This window comes from Aspergillus bombycis, assembly GCF_001792695.1.
Source record: "Aspergillus bombycis strain NRRL26010 chromosome Unknown contig00059, whole genome shotgun sequence".
NCBI lineage: Eukaryota > Fungi > Ascomycota > Eurotiomycetes > Eurotiales > Aspergillaceae > Aspergillus > Aspergillus bombycis.
In genome coordinates, this window is record NW_019170061.1 from 37,011 (window position 1) to 57,919 (window position 20,909).

At 50.6% G+C, this 20,909-nt stretch overlaps 5 protein-coding genes across 5 annotated transcripts; 4 read left to right on the forward strand and 1 right to left on the reverse strand.

Annotated features, from left to right (window-relative positions):
- Positions 1-1,601: 1,601 nt before the first annotated feature.
- Positions 1,602-2,063, forward strand: ABOM_007004 (uncharacterized protein; the record flags this gene model as incomplete). Its single annotated transcript, XM_022534133.1, has 1 exon — positions 1,602-2,063. The coding sequence occupies one exon, from the start codon at positions 1,602-1,604 to the stop codon at positions 2,061-2,063; it is 462 nt and encodes a 153-aa protein (XP_022387889.1).
- Positions 2,064-3,527: 1,464 nt separating this feature from the next.
- ABOM_007005 (formin-mediated actin nucleation enhancer) lies at positions 3,528-6,726 on the reverse strand (the record flags this gene model as incomplete). Its single annotated transcript, XM_022534134.1, has 2 exons — positions 3,528-6,458; positions 6,565-6,726. 2 exons carry the CDS (start codon positions 6,724-6,726, stop codon positions 3,528-3,530), a joined length of 3,093 nt encoding a protein of 1,030 aa, XP_022387890.1.
- A 2,715-nt stretch (positions 6,727-9,441) lies between these two features.
- On the forward strand, positions 9,442-13,128 carry ABOM_007006 (putative PAB1 binding protein (Pbp1); the record flags this gene model as incomplete). Its single annotated transcript, XM_022534135.1, has 5 exons — positions 9,442-9,605; positions 9,948-10,134; positions 10,188-10,461; positions 10,526-12,874; positions 12,926-13,128. 5 exons carry the CDS (start codon positions 9,442-9,444, stop codon positions 13,126-13,128), a joined length of 3,177 nt encoding a protein of 1,058 aa, XP_022387888.1.
- A 2,207-nt stretch (positions 13,129-15,335) lies between these two features.
- ABOM_007007 (COPI-interacting protein CEX1) lies at positions 15,336-18,173 on the forward strand (the record flags this gene model as incomplete). Its single annotated transcript, XM_022534136.1, has 9 exons — positions 15,336-15,458; positions 15,540-15,677; positions 15,763-15,873; positions 15,930-16,076; positions 16,133-16,506; positions 16,575-16,869; positions 16,929-17,132; positions 17,183-17,355; positions 17,408-18,173. 9 exons carry the CDS (start codon positions 15,336-15,338, stop codon positions 18,171-18,173), a joined length of 2,331 nt encoding a protein of 776 aa, XP_022387871.1.
- A 574-nt stretch (positions 18,174-18,747) lies between these two features.
- Positions 18,748-20,861, forward strand: ABOM_007008 (uncharacterized protein; the record flags this gene model as incomplete). Its single annotated transcript, XM_022534137.1, has 2 exons — positions 18,748-19,698; positions 19,746-20,861. The coding sequence occupies 2 exons, from the start codon at positions 18,748-18,750 to the stop codon at positions 20,859-20,861; spliced, it is 2,067 nt and encodes a 688-aa protein (XP_022387891.1).
- Positions 20,862-20,909: the final 48 nt, after the last annotated feature.

Sequence of the window (20,909 nt, forward strand, 5' to 3'; positions counted from 1 at the left end):
AACATCATCGACGAATCCCGAACTATGACAATCATCTCATTTACCCCTCCCTTCGTGTATGATTTCGACGCTCACTTAACTCGGTCTGTAAGTGCTGGATATATTCTACCGCGGTTTCGAGGAGCTCCACCTAATGTGACAGCGCAGGCCATTATCTCATGTCAGCCAACAATATTCTCAGACAGTGAGTGTTGCGAGAAAACAAACATCACCCAGCTCGTTTCTGATGGCGTCTTACCTTGGTGCACAGTCCCCTTTTTCGCCCGCAGTCCACGCCACTTGCACTAAGTACATGGGCCATCTGATCGAAGGCAATCTTTAGCCGATCCCGCTGGTTTTTCTGGGAGAGGGCATGCTTTCGGCGCTTGAATTCAGAGTGGCTATTCGGGATTTTGATCAAGAAGCCTCCTGAAGACAAATCCCCTATTAGTCACGTCAAGATATAATTACCCTGGTTGAGACCAATCCGGGTAAACATGTCCACTAACCATCTTTCGGACGAAGTTCACTGTGCTTCTGTGATGCATTTGAGGGTGGACGTTGTGGTGCCGCATTGGGGGCACGTGAAGAGGTGGACTGAGGCATGACTTTTCTGATAGATTGGCAGCTAACTGTATAGTAGCGTTGCTCTTTGGCTTGCGGGGCCATGCATGGGCTCTATATATATATATGCTCTGACTAAATGTTATGAGCTTATCCGTCATGTACCAAGCCTTTAACACCATCTACTAGTATCTCAACGGAGTACAGCACGCCCCTTCACTAATCGTACCATTTTCGACTTTCAGAGAAGTATGATTGGAATACATTGCGTAATCATAGCCCCAGACACACCTTTAGTCTGTGGTTGACTTACCCCGTATACTTGTTTCCCTTCCTCTTTTTAGTTTTGCAGAGTATGAGTGGCCTCTCTTACATTCGAGAGACTGTAGGAGTATCACTGGTTTTCATAATATACGAGTTAGTACTCCATAAACTCCACTCTCATCTAGCCGGAAGGCCTGGAGTGCCGATCTTCAGGCAGCCCTGACATTGACCCACAGTGGGGTCTCTCCATATGCCAACCCTAACTTGGCCTGGTGAACATGCTATCCTTTGGTATCTATATGGTTACAATCCCATGCCGCCCAACAATGCTCTATCTAGATGCAGATACTTATAGGGCACACTATCGATCAGGTTGTTGCCTACCGAGGCTACCATGTTATCGAGCCCAGCCTATATAGCACGTAGAAATGTCATCATTTTACAGTAATACCATACATCAAGGCATCATCGAGTCAATCATGACCATGACTATGTCCCGGTCTCGTCATTTGACTCACCATTACCTTCTCCTTAATTCTTCCCACTCTCGACTGAATCCACCTACACCCAACCACTTGCCTCGACTTCTTCGTTCAGCCACCACAGCAATAAAACACACGATATCCTATCTTCCCTCCTACTGTCTTCCTTCGTTGATACCTCCGCCACTCAAGATGAACTCCAAACCCGACGTCCCAATACTCGGATACCAATCCCACCTTAGCTTCCCCTCGTCGCATTCCGTATACTCCTCCTTCTCAACAACACCTCGCAACTTGACCCCACCAGCATCAATGATGCAGTTCACACCAAGCTCCGAAAAACAGCCCAGCACAGCCTCAGACTCGCACACCATTACTCCAGCACCCAAGACCCAGCCCACAGAGCCAACCAACTACGCAGACCTCCTCCAGCTGTACCTGAAGATCAAAACGGACGTCTCGTCCAAGTTCACCCTCCCCAAACAGGAGGAAACCACCGCACCGTGGGTCTTCCAGGCGCTGACGCTGCTTGATCATGCAGAGAACGCGGCCGAGGCTCATCTGGAGCTTGTAGAGGCGCTAGAGAGCGAGATTCGGGTTTTGCGGGATCTGCGCGATAGGATGAAGGAGTCTGCTCCCTTCCACTCGGCGGTTGTTTCGGCGGAGAATTTGATGAAGGATAATCGGCATGATGAGGAGGGGGTGAGGATCGTGCAGGAGAGGGTGAAGACCCTGGAGAGGCTCAGTAGTATGGATGCGGACGTGATGTGGTAGTGGCTTGTCGGACGGAATCTTTGGGACTGTGGCTCTTTGCTTTCCTGTGATCTGGCCTTTGGCTGTTGTTGTCGGTGCTTGGTTATTGGAAGGATTGTTGAATTATCAGTTGTGAATCTTAGTTAGATGTTTTAGGGGGGATTTATTCAATGCAACGGAGGGATATTTGCTTTCGGTGTTTTGTTTGGTCTCTGATTGAGAAAACGACATTCAGAAGACATCACCTACCATCAGTGCATTTTGCCGTTAATGTCCGATCACCCGGTCTTGTAGCAGAGTCATTTTGATTTCATGAAGGGTAGGTATATATCACTACAGCTACAGAGGGCTATCTCACCCGGTATTCTCGGAGATCCTTTCTGGACTTTGTAGTGGTCCAGAACCATCCGTTTATCATCATCACCGTCATGAAATGGCCATACTCATCTAGTTATAAGGAGGGAAAGACAAAAGCATGTACTGTGAGGTATGCGCACTTCAGAAAGTTGCAGCTTCTTGAAGTTTAGAAATTTTATTGAGTAGGTATTTAGAATGGGAGACTTGGTTAAGAAGGTCATGGATTTAACTCTTACTATTGGCATGCTAAATTCTACTACCCATTCGTATGGAATTCGATCTTGGGCCATTGTCTACAGTCTAGCGAGTAGTTAGTAGTCCGTTTCATAGGCTGCGGACGTCGCGCCATGAACGAGTTTATAGATGAAGTGAACTAACTTTGTCTACATACTATTGTATAATAGTCGTCAAGGATCTTTCTCGCTGATCATACTATATATAATATTGTACGAGTCTATAAAAAATATACAAGAGAGGGCAGGAAGCGCTCAGTAGCACCCAGCTAGACCTAAATCTCCCATTCATAGCAAGTGGCCATGACATGACTGGAAAACCTAGCGTAAACAACAGGTATAGCTTGTCCAGATGTATTGCAACGTTCTACAGCCCCAGAATTGAAGTATAAAGACAATGATCCCACTAATCAGGTCTCGCATTTTAATATATCAATTGAACATGGGTCGCATCGAAGTCAACGCAGGTACAGATATAAAGACAAGGGATATATGCTTCGACGCCCCCAATGTATCATCACAATGGTCATAAACAGGCCACAATAGTGGCAGGGTATCCTCAGCAATTCGAATAAGTAACGGCTATAGCACACCACGCAGAGTAGTAACTTCCAGACCCGGCACACGCACGAGCAGACGTGAGTACTTTGCGAGGCGGGGCCATGCCGTATAACGGAGAAAAACGGAAATGAGAAAATGAGAAAGGGAAAAAGGAAAAGAATGAAAAGGAGAAAAAAACAAGTGGAAGAAAGAGAAAACAAAAGGAAAGGGGTAGGTTCACGAAAGCATCCAAGGCTCAAAGGAAATCGACATAGCGAGGGACAAACAACGAATGCAGTAGTAATATCAACAATAAAAGGGAAAAAATGATAATGTGTCCGCGTGAAGTCGCGATTCATAAAGTCTCAGGCTGAGTCGGCTTGTCTTCATCATTCTTTGCCGACTCGCTCTCCTCCTTTTTACCTTTAGTTTCCTCTGCTTCTTCGGAGATAGGTTCCTTCCCCTTGGCGGACGATGTTTCGTTTTCTTCTCCGGTATCTGATGCTCCATCCTCAACCTTTGCTTCAGCACCATCTGTTGTGTTCAATTCTGGCTGAGAAGCTTGTTCGGCTTGTGCTGCTGCAGCTTCCGCCTCTGCTTTCTCCATTTCTGCTGCTCGAGCTTGTTGTCTCTCCCACACCTCCTTGCGGATGCGATCATCCTTGGCCCGTCGAAGCCTTTCGGTCTCTTCTACACCACCACTCTTTTTCAGCTTACCCTCTTCCACAAATGCTCCCAGTTCCTTCTGGAAGAGACCGATCCGGCGGTTCTCTAATTCTTTCTGCCGTGCTTTCTCTGCTCTTTCAATCGCCTCAAGGCGGGATTCATGGTTCGGTTGCAGCGCACGAACTTCCCCTAGGACGCTGTCTTTCGCCTTCATGGGATCCACTGCGGGGTCGATGACCACATTACGAGAAGTATTTCGTAGGGTGACTCCGTTAGTGGGATTGTTCTGCATTGCTTGTTCTTTGGTAGCCTGCTCAACAAGAGCGAATGTCTGGGCGGCCTTTTCCACATCGTCCTGCAGGTCGGCCGCAAGGTCTTCTTGCATAGTGAGTTGATCACGTTCCTCGCATACAAGTTGTAGCTCTTTCTCCCAAATCTTGGTCCAGATCGGTTTCTCCCGTTTGAGGAATTCCTGCATCTTTTTAATCTCCTTCGTAACAGCACTGATATCCTTGCCGACACTTTCCAGTTGGCGCGGCAGCGGCCGAACCCCGCGAGTCACCACATCTTTGCGCAGATCCTCCACCAGATCTTGAAGGTCATCAACACGTGCTACAAGGCGTTCTGATTCTTCACCAAGCTCCTTCTTTCCCGAATTGACGCGTGCGCGTCCTGCATCACCTTCAAAAGACGGCAGAGATACTTCCGTGGCAGCGGATTTCACACCGCTGGCCTTGGTGCGGATCGCGTTCATCGAACTTGCGATATCCGACTGGAAATTGGAGTAAGTTTGTCGCAGCACAGCAATATCACGCCGAAGGCTCTGAAGTTCTGCAAGTTGGCTGTCGCTGCCTGCAATCGGATCCTTCGAAGGGCCCCCAGACTTTGCACTTGACACAGATACCGGAGGTGCTGCGGCAAGACGAGCCATTTCCTTGGCCGCTTCAAGCTGGCGGTCGGACACCCGCTGCATCACACTCTCTTGGCCATTCAGAGCGTCCTTGACGCCTTCAATTAACCGGCGGACACCACCAAATTCATCGTCAAAATGCTTCTTCACCTCGTCAAGGATGTCGATATTTAGCACGAGGACGGACCGGTCCTTCACGTCGTTCAAATCCTCCAGCTCGTGGCGGACACCCGAGACGGGATCCTGGATATAGATCTCCGGCAAGTCAGCTCCATTATTGTGAGTGTTCCAGGCAAATTTCTCGATGAAAGCCAGCTGGAGCCTTCCAATCGTCAGACCAGTAAAGCCTTCTGGCAGAACATATTTCTTGATCTTGCTTTTATACTGTAGGAACAGGGTGAGCTCCTTCCCGGGAGATGGCTGTTCGGCAGTATATTGAGCGCTCTGGGGAGGAGTGGAGACAGACGGTGGCTGTCGACGTTCTGATTTGGGTGTCGTTGGAGAGGCAACAGCGTCGATTGTGCTCTCCTTGGCCGGCTGAAATGCCTCGGCAAGAGAAGGCTCCTCCTGAGGGCGAGGTAGATCAATTGTTTCGGTATCTGGCCGTTTTTGAACTTTGTCTTGAGGAATAGGAAAGTCTGTTGCGGAGACAGACGTCGAAGCCTCAGCCCGAGACTTAGTACGTTCTTCTTCAATGCTCGGAACATTCGGAGATGCCTGCGCCGGTGCAGTTTTGGTAGTAGTGGTCTCCTGCAAGCGGTTCGTCGATCGCTGTCGGCCGTGGGCGTAAGATCCTCGTAGACGAACAGCATTCAACGATTCACGAACATCGCGACCACGATTTGGCAGAGGAGAGTGCTGCGTTGGGAGAACAGGGACACCGCTGGAAGAAGTCCCCAGGTGTTTTTGTATCTGATACGCGGAGAACCTTCGTGACGCGCGCCTCTCAAGCTCACCACTTCTCTGCAGCGCACCAATGGCATCATCTTGCTTGGGAGGCGGCGGTGGAGGAGTAGGATAGTCGGAAGGATTCACCGATGACGCGGGAGCCTTGGGAGTCGATTCACTTTCAGGTTGGGAGGACTGAGACAGGATATTCTGTGCTTCTCGTCGTGATGCTTCTCGTTCTGAGAAGCTTCCCCCTCGCGTGTCAACCGGCGCTGGTGAGGTTCGAGACGTACCAGACGGGTCTTCCAAAGAGCCATTACTTCCATAACGGCGACCTGATCGTTTCGGTGATGACACGGTAGAAACAGTTTCCTCGTACGCCTGGTTCATAGCCGCCTGCCCACTCGCAACACTCCCAGCGCTTGCTTGCCGGCCAGGTGCTGAACGACTTTCCTCTCGCTGTTGCCGCGAACGTAGGCGGGCCTGCTTCTTCTTGAGTCCGTGAAGAAGGTTGATGATGATGTCACGGATGCGCGGGAGATAGCGGTCGAGGCTCTGCGGGGAAGCATCCTGGCTAAGGGTGTCTTCAAGGATTGTTCGGAGAAGATCTGGCACCGGGCCCAAGTCTGAGGTGTCGACCCCGATCGCATTGAATGCGCGACAGGCAAGGTTGAACTCATAACCTAGCCGCACGTAGACGTCAGATACCTCGTTCTCCGAAGCTTGTTTCCGGGACCATTGGGTCAGTGTTTCTAATAGTTGCTTCGTGGCTACCAAGAGATGCGTGACGCTCTTTTCAATTTGTGAGATCTGCTTATCGGGCTGGGGCGAGCAAATAGACATGTATTAGCCGGGGTAATTGTGGGTACAACGTGGGTGACAGCCAGGGTAAAGGTTTGCGGCGTGAACTATTAAATGCACAACTTACCACAGAGCTTCTGGATTGTGATCGCCCGGAGCTGGATGAACTGCGTGGTGCGGAGGACTGTGAAGTCATGGCGGATTCGATACTGCTTCCGGAGCCCGAGGAAAAATGCTGGGCTGACGGACTGCGCTGGGAGCGAGACGAGACGCTAGAGGCAGACTGCATATGTGAACGTGTATGCGCGCGTGCGTATATGTGGGAAGTCGGAAGGTTTCCTTTTTATGAGGGTAAATTGGATGGCGGGTAAACGGGAGAGGGACACAGCAGGTGCAGGGAGCAAGGGACCGGTCGTAATAGGGAAGGGGCCAAGCTGACAGACTGTCTCGGAAAGTGAGAGAGTGTGTGGTGTAAGGGAGAGAGACGAAACAAAACCAAAAACAAGTGGGGAGAGACAAACGAAGGGAAGAAAAAAAATAATCGGGCGAAAGCGAATGTTAGAGGAGGAAAAGGTCCCTCGCTGAGAAACACATCCACACACACACGTATCCCAGCCTCTTTTTGGTGTTGATTGGGGGTTCGACGATAAATGAACTGATCGGCTGTCTTCTGGTTTAGTCTGCTTGGGCTGCAGTTGGTCCAAGTCAGTTGGCGCCATGCCTAAGGCACCCCTTGTCAGCTGTTCCACCACCAGCCTCCCGCTTTCCCTCTTTTGGCCATATCCCTCACACCCTCGAGGTATAAAAGAGAACCTCGGTAGGATATTCATTGACAAATAATGACTGGACTACCATTCTGACTGAGAGATTGATGTCCGTATGCAAAGGCAATATCCTACCATCCCCTTATATTTTTCGTCGTACCATACCTGTTGTTCTTCCTGCTTGAACTCTATCGTTGTCCTACTCTGGAAAACTGGTGCCAAGAATGGGACCCGCTCGCTGGGCGATTACTATTTTTGTGAAGACCCGAGACAACCCATCGAGGGAATGGAGAGTATACTCCTCGTACTCTTCTAAGCATTGGGGATATTTTTGTTCTTCTACAAGGACATTATTGGTGGAAGAGAGTACTATCTAAAATTTAGCAAGTCTTAACTCTGCAAAATGAATATCAAACTCTCTACCTGTGTTCATAGTATTGTCATGGTTAGTCAATAGACTAGTCCATCGTCGCGGATAAGCGGAGATAAACCCAATCAATAACCAACGTCAACCTTATGGATCTTAATGAGACGGGATCGTTATGAGGCTGTCGGGCTTTGTAAGGTAAAGTTAGTTATATCTTTACTTGTATTGCAAAATAACGGCCAAGTAACCAATGCAGCAGCAGAAGAGGTCATGTGCAGTCTGACTCTGAATATAACTAACTACTACTAAGTACTGTGTAGTAGTCGTACCAGACAGCCTGACTTTCAAAGCGTAAGCATACGCAAGGTCATGGATGAATACATAAGCCCTTCAACCTTTTGTAGATAATACTATATGTAGTGTACTAGTAGTTACTCCGCCATAAGCCATAAGTAACCGTGCGATGTGATCGGCCTTGTCTGCGGGAAGCAGCCCCCAACCTAAGCAAATGAAGAATTGGTGCATTCACACCGGATTTTTGGCCATCGAGCATCGGTGTGTTACAACTCTCGCTACAGTACCCTGGAATGTAAGGTTGTTGCAGACCTGTATGTGTCAGGTAACAACGTATTTAAACCTACGCTTAGACAATACTCAGCATAGCGGACGGGCTGAATGTTTGGGTTTTTGCGGAAAGAAAATGCTGACGGACAAGAAAAAGAAGAAACAAAGGAAAAATCGATCGTGAAGTACAAGGGTTTATTCAATAAAGTAACATGGCATTGCCGATAGACATCCTTAGTATGGAGTAGAAGATTAATTCATGGTGCTATCAGAGTGGGCCGGAAGAAGTGGGTTCTGACAGGCCACCAGGCAGGAGTACTCCATTCAGATTGGGCAGACACAATTGTTGAAGTGCGTTTGAGTACCTAGGGAAAGTGGAACACGCACTACACAACAGTCATTGAAGTACACAGAAGTAACTCCAGAAGTCCATTCAGTCAGTCAGTCCCATTCTTGATTTGATGCAGGCAGAAAGGAAAGAACCCAGATAATATTAATCAACACTGAAGAGGAACACGAGAATGAATAAATATTCTCAGAAACGGGAAAGTAACTATCAGAGTGATGAAAAAAAAATCCTCTCATAGTATACCAGGTGGTATGTTTCTTGTAATCATGATCCCAAGAGGAAGGGAGTATGTATACCTGGACATAACTCCGTACAATGTGTGTATTGATGAAATAACGTTAATTACCTACCTTACCTTAGGATTTCCCATCAAATCGAGGAGGTCCCCACTTTTGCTGCCAAACCGCCCAATGGAACCATGGGAAGGGACTCTTTTCCCTCCGCCAAAACCTCACCTCATCTCCTGCCTTAACACTTTACTGTTCCTACTAATTGTCTGGACACCTCCACGGACACTAAACCGTGACGACTTCTCCTCCTCCTCCTCTTGTCCTCCCTCTCCTCCGCTGCCGTCGCCTCTCCTCCGTTTCGACCCTGGCCGGTGTGCTTTGTTTCTATTGTTCTTTTTTATTATTCTTATTCTCAATCACCAGTTTGTGGTTCGGGATTCCACCCCCATCTTCATTTTCTCCTTCTCCCCCTCATTTCGACAATTTTCTTCCCAAGCTTCTTTATTTACCTCTTTACTCCCCTTGATTATTGTGGTCCCGTGACCTATTTCTTTTCTTGCGATCTTTTATCCTTCCCCTCTAACATTTTCCCCCGCTTCTCTTCTTCCCCCCGACAAGGTCGTTCTCTGTTCGCGCAGGCGGTGTGTGTGCGTGTGTCTATCTTTCTACGGCTTTACGTCGTGCGAAGTTCCACGGCGTGAGCTTCATTCGACTTTGACAACCGCACCAAATGGCTTCTGTCAACTCCCTGCCGGCTGCCAATAGTGCATCCGGCAATACCGTCAATTCGTCTTCACAGAACTCGGGTTCCAGGCCTTCATTGAGATCCAGCGCTAACTCCAAGGCGGATGGAGGTCGCCGTCAGACAGGCAGTCCGCTAGATGGAGGTCAGAGGTATGTTGTGTGGTCTAGTTATATTATTCGATTATTTCGTGTCCAAGCCAATCCATCGGTCGTTTTGTTTCTGTTGCTCTTGTTTCACCGCTTGATCACCTTGCGAGAGCGCCGTTGAGCGTCTCCTTACCCACCCTGGGCTTTTTCCAACAAACACACTTACCACTCGACAAACGAGTTTTGCTTCAGCGCCCTATTCTTCTCTTCTAGTCTATATAGATTCCTGTTACCGATGGCTATGCTTGTCTGTCACGGCACGGAGACCAAAGCATTTGGATTTAGTGCCTTTTGCAGCTTCTCCTTGTGATGCATTGACTAACGATTCTTCTCCATCCTATACAGGCGCAGTAACTCCCAGAAGGCTTGGACCCAAGGCACGAACCCGATTACTCAGAGGTCTTCGTATTCGCAACAGAACGGAAATATGGCCCAGAAACAGAATGCTGCCCCTAAGCCAACATCAAAAGAGTCGAACACACCTGATAATCATGCCCATGACCGCCTTGTTTTCTTGGTTACCAGCTTTATTGTAAGCTCATCCACCCTTAACCCTACACGGGACAGAGCACTTATACATCTTAGGGTTTGACCGCTACCATCACCACAAAAAATGGCGAGAAGTACACTGGAATATTCTCTTCTTCCTCCCTTGAGCCTAGCGAATCATCCTTTGTCCTCAAAATGGTACAGCGCCCAACGAAGCAAGAGCAAAACCGGGCGAATGGTGTAAGCGATGCTACAAGTCCGTTTCTAGGATCTGCACCAGATCACAGTATGTCGTTCGATATAAAGGATGTGGTGGAAATATCCGTCCCCAACGTCTCTACATCCGATGTTACAGCAAAAGGAACAAATGGTAAAGCTTGCCCGCATTTAATTTCTGCGCCTCATATTGTTTTCTAGTCGTTAACGCTCTCTAGGTGCCTCTACTGGCTTCCGAACCGATGTCGACATTTCTGGTAACTTGGCGATACGCGAGCGAACCTTGAAGCGCTGGGAACCATCGGCAGAGACCGAGGTGGATTTGTCCTTGGAAACTACCAAAACTTCAGCTGGCTGGGATCAGTTCGAGACCAATGCACGGCTGTTTGGAGCCACTAGTAGTTATGACGAGAATCTCTACACTACCCGGATCGACCGTTCCGATCCGACTTACAAGCATAAGGAAGCAGAAGCCGCTCGTATTGCACGTGAAATCGAGAACACCGACGTTGACAATGCGCATATGAGGGAAGAACGAGGGATAACAGTGCCAGGAGATGGTGGTGACGAGGAAGACAAATACAGTGGTGTCCGACGTGACGAGAGAAACTTCCCACCCCTTGTCTCTGGGCAGCCAAACAAGTACACGCCGCCGGCTCGTCGACAGGCTGCCGCTCAAGCTGCCGCAACTCCAAGTTCCTCCGCTAGCACTGTGAAACAGGTACCCAAGGACACAACGCCTTCTTCGGCACCACCGCCTAAAGATAGCACCGCATCGCAACCGGTACCTTCGGCTACAGCTCCCAGCGCCGCTTCTGACGCAGAGAAGTCTGTCTCGGCGAAGCCTCCATCAGCCACCGGCGCTGTACCGAAACGGACTGGTACGGAGAATGCTACCGCCAACGTAGAAGCTGAAGTGCTAGATCACTTCCGTCAGTTCGCCAACAGCGAGAAACAGAAAATGCAGGAACGCCGCCGTAACCAGGCGTCCTATGATCGCACAATCAAACTCAACGAACTGATGAAATTTTCGAAGAACTTCAAGCTCGCTACGCCAGTCCCCAAGGATCTGGTACCTATCCTTGCCAAGGACCCTCATAAGCAGGAAGAAATCATCCAGAGAGCTCAGCAGCAGGCTGAGGAGAAAACATCATCAACCAAGACCTCTCCGACGCCTGAGCAGAAACAAACGCCTCGTGCCCCGGTCTCGGCTCGCCATGACAGCGGAACAACGCCAGCAGCGACACCGTCCGATCGGCCGGCCTATCCTCGTGGTCGCCAGGTGCACCCTCCTACTGGTCCGCACGCGGGTTCTGGTGCGCGACCCCAACACCAGACAATGAATCCACCTCGTCAAACTACGGGGATGCTCGGGCATCGCCTGGCCGACAATCTTCAGCAGCGGAAAGGTGCCGCAATGGGGACTGTTCCTGCGCCTTTGCCTATTCAAGACGTTCGCTTACCTCCAACTGGCCCCGCTGGTGACCAGTCCGGCGTAACCAGCCCAAGCAAAATGCAAACGCCAACGTCTTCTGCGTCCACAAAGTTCAATGTGAGAGCCCTAGAGTTCAAGCCCAACCCAGCCGCAAGCACATTCACCCCAGGTGCTTCGTCCAGCGCAGCACCCTTGGTCGGGGGTCGTTCTGTTTCTCGTGCCACTAGCCCATCTGCATTCTTCGGTGCTAAGAAGCCACGGCCCGTCACTGAGCGCCCGTCTCTCAAGAACCAATTCAACCCTATTAAACGAATGAAGAAGGAGAGCGCGGAGCAGACCGAGAAGGATTATACTTTCAACGGAGGAATTCCGCCAGCATATAAAACCCTCCCCACCTGGGACGTGGCTTCTGGCAATGAAGAGAAGACCTATCTGCAGATGTTCAAGCCTCCTGTTACTGTTCCAGCCATCTCTCCCCAGAACCGCTCAGCATCTAATCCCCAGGCTCCTCATCAACCCCACATGCCCTTCCAGTTCCCCCAGACTACACCAGGCATGCCTCCTGTTTCTGGTCCCCCACATGGGCCTCACCTGCATCCCCAGCACCACGCATCTGGTCCACCTCACTTTGACGACCCTCATCGGATGCAAATGTCAGCCTCAACTTCTCAGGTCTTCCCCTCTCCTAGACTTCAACATGGGTATCCTTCTCCCATGGCCCCGCATGCACAGCTAGCATTCGGACAGCCTATGCCACAATTCTACGTCAACCAAGGCGGCCCCCAACCCGGTCCTATGAGGCCCTACCCAGGTGCTCCTCAGTTTATGAACCCGCAGGCCAACATGGGTGCCCCCATGATGGTCCAGCAACCTTCCAGCGGTCCTTACATGGGTGTCCCTCAGGGTATGGCCCCTTACACGCCTCAGATGCAGATGTATTCCCCGAACCCGGGTCACGCCTACCCGCAGCATGCGCCGCCTCAGCCGCACAGCGGCTTTCCGAGCCCCAGCCGCGGTGCCCCAATGATGATGCACCAAAACTCCCAACAGGGCCAGCCGCCGCAGCCAGTCATGTTTATGTCTCCGGGGCAGCATGGACAGCCCGTCTATGCAGCTCAGCAGCCAGGTCACAGTATGTTGCAACCAATGAAGCGACCCACTGCCGATTGCTGACCGTTCCCAGTGCCTCCCGTTCGGGGCAACTATCCACAACAGCAGCCGCCCTTCCAATCTAGCCCGCATCAGGTGCATCACTATCCACCCCACCAACATCGTACCCCAAGCAGCGGCTATAATCAGATGCCCCAAATGCCACCCCAGATACCTGCTCAAGCACCGCCGGCCGCAGCGTCGGTCCTCAGCCGCCAGACGCTGCAGATGAGGTGAAATGAATCTGCACTATGGATAGTGGGCGAGACGCCATATCCTCCTTAGCTGAGCAATCTAAGGATATAACTATTACACCTCGTGAATAGGCGTACCAGCTACGCTTGCGTGTGCGCATAGCACCCGTTCAGCGTTGGCAACCTCACTATCTCGCAATACCCAAGCCCTCGATATGTTTCTAAACGACCTCTCTCTATCTTGGATTTTTGCTCTCACGCTACCCATCTTGCATCCAGAGCGTGCAATACTTCTGGCGAGCAGGTACTATCATTTGTACTGGTGAGTATTCTCGGTATCTTTTCGGTATACGTTGGGATTGTATAAAACTTATACTGATGGGCCAAGGCGATTATGTGTCATGTATCAACTACTTTCAGCGGGTAAGGTATATGATAGGCTTGAGGATGTATATGCTGAAAATATGAGATGACCCACTGTCGACATTTGCAGGTCTTCATGGGCTTGTGACAACGTCTACCTCGCCACCTATAATATACGTGTCTTGGGATAACCTCAGGAGCATCCGCGAGATGAGCTCGGCCAACATTACATCCCATGCCCGTGCGAAACACATCGCTGGAAATCGGTATATGCCAACCATGTTTGGGGGAAATTTTTTACTTGTCATATTCATCTTGCTTTTCTTCGTTTCCATTTTCTATTTATTCCTCTTATTTTACACTGCTTGTAGCGAGGGGTTGTGCAGGAAGCTCAAGATGTGCATGGAGATGTGTCAGTCAATAACTGGGTTTGCTTCTCATAGCTTAAGTGCCAAAGGGTACCGACATGGCACTCTACACGCTCTGTTGTTGTGTTTGACTTGTTGCAGCCAAAGTGCTGAAACGGCACGGGAGGGTACAGGTTATGCATGGATGAATGATAATCAGTGATCTAAAGGATAGTCGGGAATGATAATCCATGAATACCCTGTGCTAGTCCATGTAAAATTGAGGTTTCGTATGTGTAGCTGTTGCTGCCGTCAAATAAGGGATCATAGCAGTCTATTGCACCAGGTTAGTAACGAAGCCTTAGAAAACAGTGTAGTGAACTGGGGCACGGATGGTAAATCTCCTCAGGTCTTTTCAGTTTATATTTGGTCATCATCCAACCAAGACAGCGTCACAACCGCGGTACTTTTGCCTCATCCAGCTCAGAAACAAGGAGCCCATCATACGATCACAGATTCCACACCGCCATATCGTAGCCAAAGCCATGCCTCATTTTCGATCGAATCCCCACCACTTCTCCCCCGCTCTCATCAGCAGTTTACTCCCACGAAAGCCCAAGCACCCACCCCCGCCTGTTTGCCGCAGCCATTAGTTTCTGAATTCCTCATGGAGACAAAGCGGGCCAGAAACCCCAAATTGCGGCTTGCGAACTATCCTCTTTGCTGTACACACGTCTTTCCAGGGTATGCAATGCCGTGAGTCTTGCGACTATGACCGTTTGCCTTTTACCGAAGCATGTGCCTGCATCTGATTGATGGGGAGCAAAGAGGATGAGTGCAATGATAAGATCTTCCCGAGAATGACGTACGGCTGGCTGACGATGTGGGAGGGATTTTGTTTTCGTCTGATGTCACGCCTTGACGGCGGATAAGGAGTGCCTTCGGCTGGTGCACGACGCGTCTCTTGGTTTTGCGGTCTGACCTTTTACCAGTGGATCATCACTGGAGATTTGATGGGCTGCGGAAGGGGAAGGTAGAAAGCTCACTCACTTCATTTGTGGTGGGGTGGAATTAGTTTTCTAGAGTTATTGTAGATTAGTCCGTGTGGAGAGCTAGCATTGAGACGGTCAGCCTGTTATTTTGATTCATTCTTGCACTATTCAGGCGGGTGGTAACGTTGACGCGCATGGTAAAATAGAATCGGAGAAAAAGGAGATGGAGCAACAGCTGTGATGATATTCGCAAGTTAGATAGCGCTAAACCGCATTGGGGGTGGGGTACCGCTGGCCGACGCCAAGGCTAAGGCCATCATTTAGTTATTATTAGTTTCCGTGATTCAATGCCACTGACAATCCCCTTGTAAGCAGCGCAGGCTGTTGGATCGGGGCCAAGTGGCTTTTACTAGGAATTCGTCAACCGTACAGCTAATTCAGAAGCAATCGACCGGTTTCCGGCATAGTCGCCCTTTTCTGAAATCCAACTCCCGCCGTGTCATTGTTGTCAAAAGTCGGAGTAATCCGCGGTCGAGAAACGAACAACTATGGATTTCCTCAAATCCGCCGTCGCATCTGCAATCGCGAAAGGAAGCTCCTTCCCCTACTCGCTCGGTGACAGAGTCGATGTTTCTGATTCAATATGGACGCTTCATAATGCTACGAAACGGGTATGAAAGCTAGGAGACTATTGCCGGTTTCTTGGATGTGATCGCGGGGCTAATGAGGCGCTATCTGGGTTGGATGCATAGGATGACGGCTCGGCATGCAGTGTTTTCACATTCGATATTGCTTCTAATAAGTCTCGTCTACCCCTGGCGAAGAACGCGGTGCGGAAGTCACGAACGTTACGGCACCCTGGTGTAATTAAAGTTTTGGATACTATCGAGGTACTTGACCGTTTGGTGGTTTTAGATGCCGGGTGATGTCCCGGGTCACGCAACTGTGGACGCGCATCTTACTTACGGTGTATAGACAGAAGCCAACCTTTATATTATCACCGAGCGAGTCGTCCCCCTATCGTGGCATGTGAAGCGGAGGAGTTTGAGTGAGGAGACCTCTAAATGGGGACTGCATACAGTGGCGGTACGTGGCTGAATATGTGACCGGGCTTAAACATATCTAACTAGATTTGTTTACAGTCTACGCTTAAGTTTATAAATGAAGATGCTTCGTCTGTTCACGGGGTCGTGAGGGCTTCATCGGTCTTCACTAGCGAAAGTGGCGAGTGGAAGCTAGGGGGTTTCGATGTGTTGAGTTCCATGAACGATGAACATGCAGTTATATACGTTAGTCTCCCCTTGACAGAGTCGATCAGACGGGGACGTGTGCTAACGGCCAACAGACATATGCCAGCCTTGTACCAGACGCAGCTCGGTATACACCTCCAGAGGTCGTCAAAGGCGGATGGGATACCATTAAGCGCCACCCACTAACGGCTGTCGATGCCTATGGACTTGGAATCCTAATCTATGAAGTCTTCAATGGTGGCTTCATGGGAGGAGATCAGGTGGGCAAAACAACGAATATCCCACCAACAATGCAAGCAAGCTACAAGCGTCTTTGCACGGCGAATCCCAAGCTGCGACTGAGTCCGGGACACTTTGTGGAACAAGGAAAGAAGTATGGCGGCTTCTTCCAGACACCGTTGATCAGATTGACAGACGATATAGAGAGCCTGGGCCTCAAGAATGATGCCGAGCGAGAAGAGTTCATCAAGTAGGTTTCTCTTCACGTTCCCTTTGCTGACAAGTATATTGTAGAGGTTCAAGTACTGATCATCTTAGTGAGCTTGATGGACTTACCGAGGACTTTCCCGAAGAATTCTTCAAAATGAAAGTGCTTCCAGAGCTGTTGAAATCTGTTGAATTCGGTGGAGGCGGCCCCAAGGTTCTAGGGGCCATAATCAAGATCGGGTCCAAATTATCGTCAGAGGAATTCAATTCAAGACTGACGCCTGTTATCGTGCGCCTGTTTGCCAATCCTGATCGAGCGCTACGGGTCTGTCTGTTGGACAATTTACCATTAATGATTGACAGTCTTCCACAAAGGATTGTGAACGACAAAATCTTCCCGCAGATGGTTCGTCGTGCTATTGAACCTTCGCTGTCTTCCGTTACTGACAGTTGGTTTCCATTCAGACTTCTGGGTTCACTGACGTTGCACCCGTTGTTCGAGAACAAACCGTTAAAGCCGTCTTGGCGGTCATTGACAAATTGAGTGATCGGACCATTAATGGAGACCTGTTGAAATTCCTGGCTCGGACTGCAAATGACGAGCAGCCAGGGATTCGTACAAATACTACTATATGTTTAGGAAAAATCGCGAAAAATTTAGGACAAAGCGTTGGTCCCACCATGCCCCTGAAACAAGCCAACGCTAACCGCGAGTATAGTCCAGATCCAAAGTTCTTATTGCTGCGTTTACAAGATCACTACGCGATCCGTTTGTACATGCCCGTAATGCGGGCTTGTTGTCGCTGGCTGCCACGATGGAATTCTTTACTGAGGAGGATTGCGCCACGAAAGTTCTTCCCGCCATATGCCCTTCTCTCCTTGACAAGGAAAGGTAAAGAGTTCTTTGTCTCGTCGCTATCTCTATGCTTCTAACATGCAAACAGGATGATCCGGGATCAGGCGAACAAGACGCTCGACGTTTATCTCCAACGGATACGTAAATTCGGCAGCACTATGCCAGAAACCGTGCTGCCTCCTTCCACCAGTTCGGACGCTCCCAAGGACGATGCTCGTATTGGAACGTCCAATGATAAGTCCTGGGCAGGCTGGGCGATCTCCTCGTTTACAAACAAGCTTACCGCGGCGAATGGTGTGATTGAGCCATCTGCGAATGGCGCTAAGCCGGTCGAAGCCGAGCCAGCCCGCTCCGCATCCGTGCCACGTCCGTCGAAACCGTCACCCTCGGCGCAGCTTGATTTGCCAAAGGTGGCTCCACGTCCTGCAGCACAGCCCCTAGGCCACCGGTCAATGTCAGAGCAGGTCGTTCCGGTCACCAATGAAATCGACGAACCGGATGACGTGTACGAAGCGTGGGGTGCCATGGACGATGAAGACGGGGAGAAGGCAGATGATCCATTCAGCCCTGCTGCGACCACGGTTTCCTCCACTGTGTCTGCACCGGCGTCCAAGCCTGCCCCTGTGCCCTACGATGATGGCGGCGAACCGGACTTCGCCGGTTGGCTTGCGGCACAATCCAAGGCAAAGAAAACTCTACCCAGGGGCTTGAACAAGACTACTTCCGCGGCATCCTCGGCTCGGAGCGCCAGTCGCAATAGCACGACTAAGCCCAAGACGGTGGCTCCAGTCAAAAAGATCGAAACCAGACCCAAAGAGGAGGACCTAGACGATTGGGGAGATGCTTGGGATTGAGTTTCTTTTTCTTTTTCTTTTTTTCTCTCTAGAGCTCAAAGTATGGGGTTTTGGTAAAATCGCAACGGGCGTTAGAATTTAGATACCATGCACATATAATTAACTGATGAATTAAGATTATTATTTGCATCGAATCCATAGAATGTTCGATAAGTCAGCCTTATCGATGCCGTCAGGCCAATCACATGCCGGCCCGCCGACCCCGTGATCGCAGGTGACCATCCGCCGCCTTACGAGAAGCTTCACTTTATCTTATTGTTGTCTTGCCTGACTGTCATCTTTCCCGGTGTTGATACATTCTTGTGGAGTGCTTTTGGACCTTGGCTATTCTGCTAAATCTTATCCCCGCCCTTCCTTTCGGCTCGACTCGTATTTGAAATACCGATTGTCCCACTTGAAGCGCTAGATAATCTTGCTGCCTGTCTTGCCAGCGTCAGCGGCTGTGTCTGGTTTCTAGAAGGCTGCAGGTTATCTAATCGTTTATGCGCGATGGATCACCGTTGACGAGCCTAAAGGTCACTTGAGTTCATTGAAATCAGTCCCGACTTCCTGCCATTTTGTTAAGATATCCGTGATGGACCATGAAGAGGAGGCACCTCCGCCGTATTCCGCCGTCGATCCGCTCACTCGCAATGCCATTGCATCGGCCGAAGTAAATCGGGTTATACTCCGTCTCCGAGGGGGAGATGTCTCACTTGGTGATACTGCATCAAGCGATAGCTCCAGTTCCGTTGTGCTTGCCTCCTCTCCGCTTACACCCGCCAACTTCTCTTCCGCCGCCGCTTACTTCGTTGAACGTCCGGTCCCTACCATTGACAATGGACGGCCGATCCTCGAGCATCACCTAACCATCTACCCGCGGAGTCAGTCCAAGGACTTTCCTCGTCGCCCTCGTTGCTGGGGTCCACGCACTGAGCACATCATCCAGCAGGACTGGGACATGTTCTTGCGATATTTGTTTCCTCCACATCTCGGCCTCGCTTCCTCCTCCGATCAACTACCTCGTCAGGTTAGGGCTCAGATCCAACGAGATCGCAAAGATCGCCCACAAGAGACAGACGAGCAGCGCCGGATGCGAATATCGGCTGTCATCACAGAATGGAACCAATACTTCTTCGAACCCCGCGCAACTTGCATCACATTTTCCTACATCACCGACGCACAAAATGCACCGGCATCTCCTCTTTGCCCTAGATGCTACCCTGCTGCCACCCGGGTCTCGCAAGAGAACCGGACAGCGGTGACGGTGCGGCCTACTCCATCTTTAACTCCGAGACAACCCATGTCGCCTCTGTCACCCCCAGCAAGCAATCGGCACTCTCCTGCACCTTATGCATACCCGAGTCCACAACATCCGCAACTGCCTCCTACTCCACATACACCTTACGGTGTTCCTCAATACTACCATCCTCCACCTCCTCACCACGTTACATACCTTACTCTCCCCAACCACATATACCCTATCAACACAACGCTTCTTGGAACTGGAATGCTAGGGCTTGGCCCCCTCCACAGCAAAACTCGAGTTCTAAAAGTGGGCCACTTGGCTGGATATCTTCGCTCGCTTCCCAGGCCCAGAAGTATGGTGAGCGCATCTCGGAGCATGCTGCCCAGTATGGAGACCAGATCAGTGCGCAAGCCTCCCATTATGGCCGACAGGTAGAAGAGCACGCCATGGCGCATGGTCGGTGGATAGAAGAACAGGCTAGCCTCCAAGGACGAAAGGTGGAAGATGTTTTCACTGGCCTGGTCAGCCGGCCCCGCAACGAATGGCCCGCCACTGATGCTCACGGCCAGGTTTACTATCCAAACGCGTATAACTATCCTTATACACCGGCTACCAACGCTGTCGAGCCTGTCAAGCCAGTTGAGCCCGCGGCCACACTACCTGTCCAACGTATTCGTAGGTTATCCACTGGTTCGGCCTCCTCTGACTCGTCGTTGGAATCGATTGACTCATTGTCCACAACCTCGGAGCTGAGCACTTCTGATCTGGCTACAGTTCGGGCGCAGCTCTTGTCGCTCGAAGGCCACCATGACCGGGATTTGCATGAAGCAGCGGTAGGGCTGCGACGGCAGCTCACCGTTTTGCAGGAGTCTCGCCGTCGGGACCGGCTCGCCGGACGCAATTGGCGGCAGGGGTGGGGCCAGTACCCACAACAGCATGGCTACGGGCGCGGCTGGGGTGGACGATGGGAATCGCCACAGCAACATGAACAAAGTGCAGCTGAGAAACGAGCCCTAAAAGAGGAGACACGGGCCACGCGGAAGGCCTTCCGGGACGTCTTGCGGCGAGCGAGGGAGGAGCACAAGGAGCAGCGACGGATCAAGCGCAACCGACGCCGTCTGGAACGGTCTCGCCAGATCGAAGCCCCTCCGCCGGAGCCAAATCTCGAGCAACAGGTGCAGAATTTGGACCTCGACCATAACCGGGAGAGCCAGTCGACGGTCCAATCCTTCACATCCATCCCTTCTCCGGCACGGTCCGTTGCCGAGATTAGCGTGATCAGCTCGATCAGTACCTCTAGCACTGTGTCTTCACATCATCTTCAGGAAGATGAGCCTCCAAATAGTGGTAAAGAAAACCAAAAAGAGGCCGATACGGCCAAACAAAGCCCGAAGGAAGCGGAAAAGATCAAACGCAAGGAGGTGCCGGGGCTAGAAGAGAAAGGCAAAAAGTCTAGTTGACCGCGAGCTTTTCAACATTTGAGTCATTGAGCAATTGCATGGAATCCG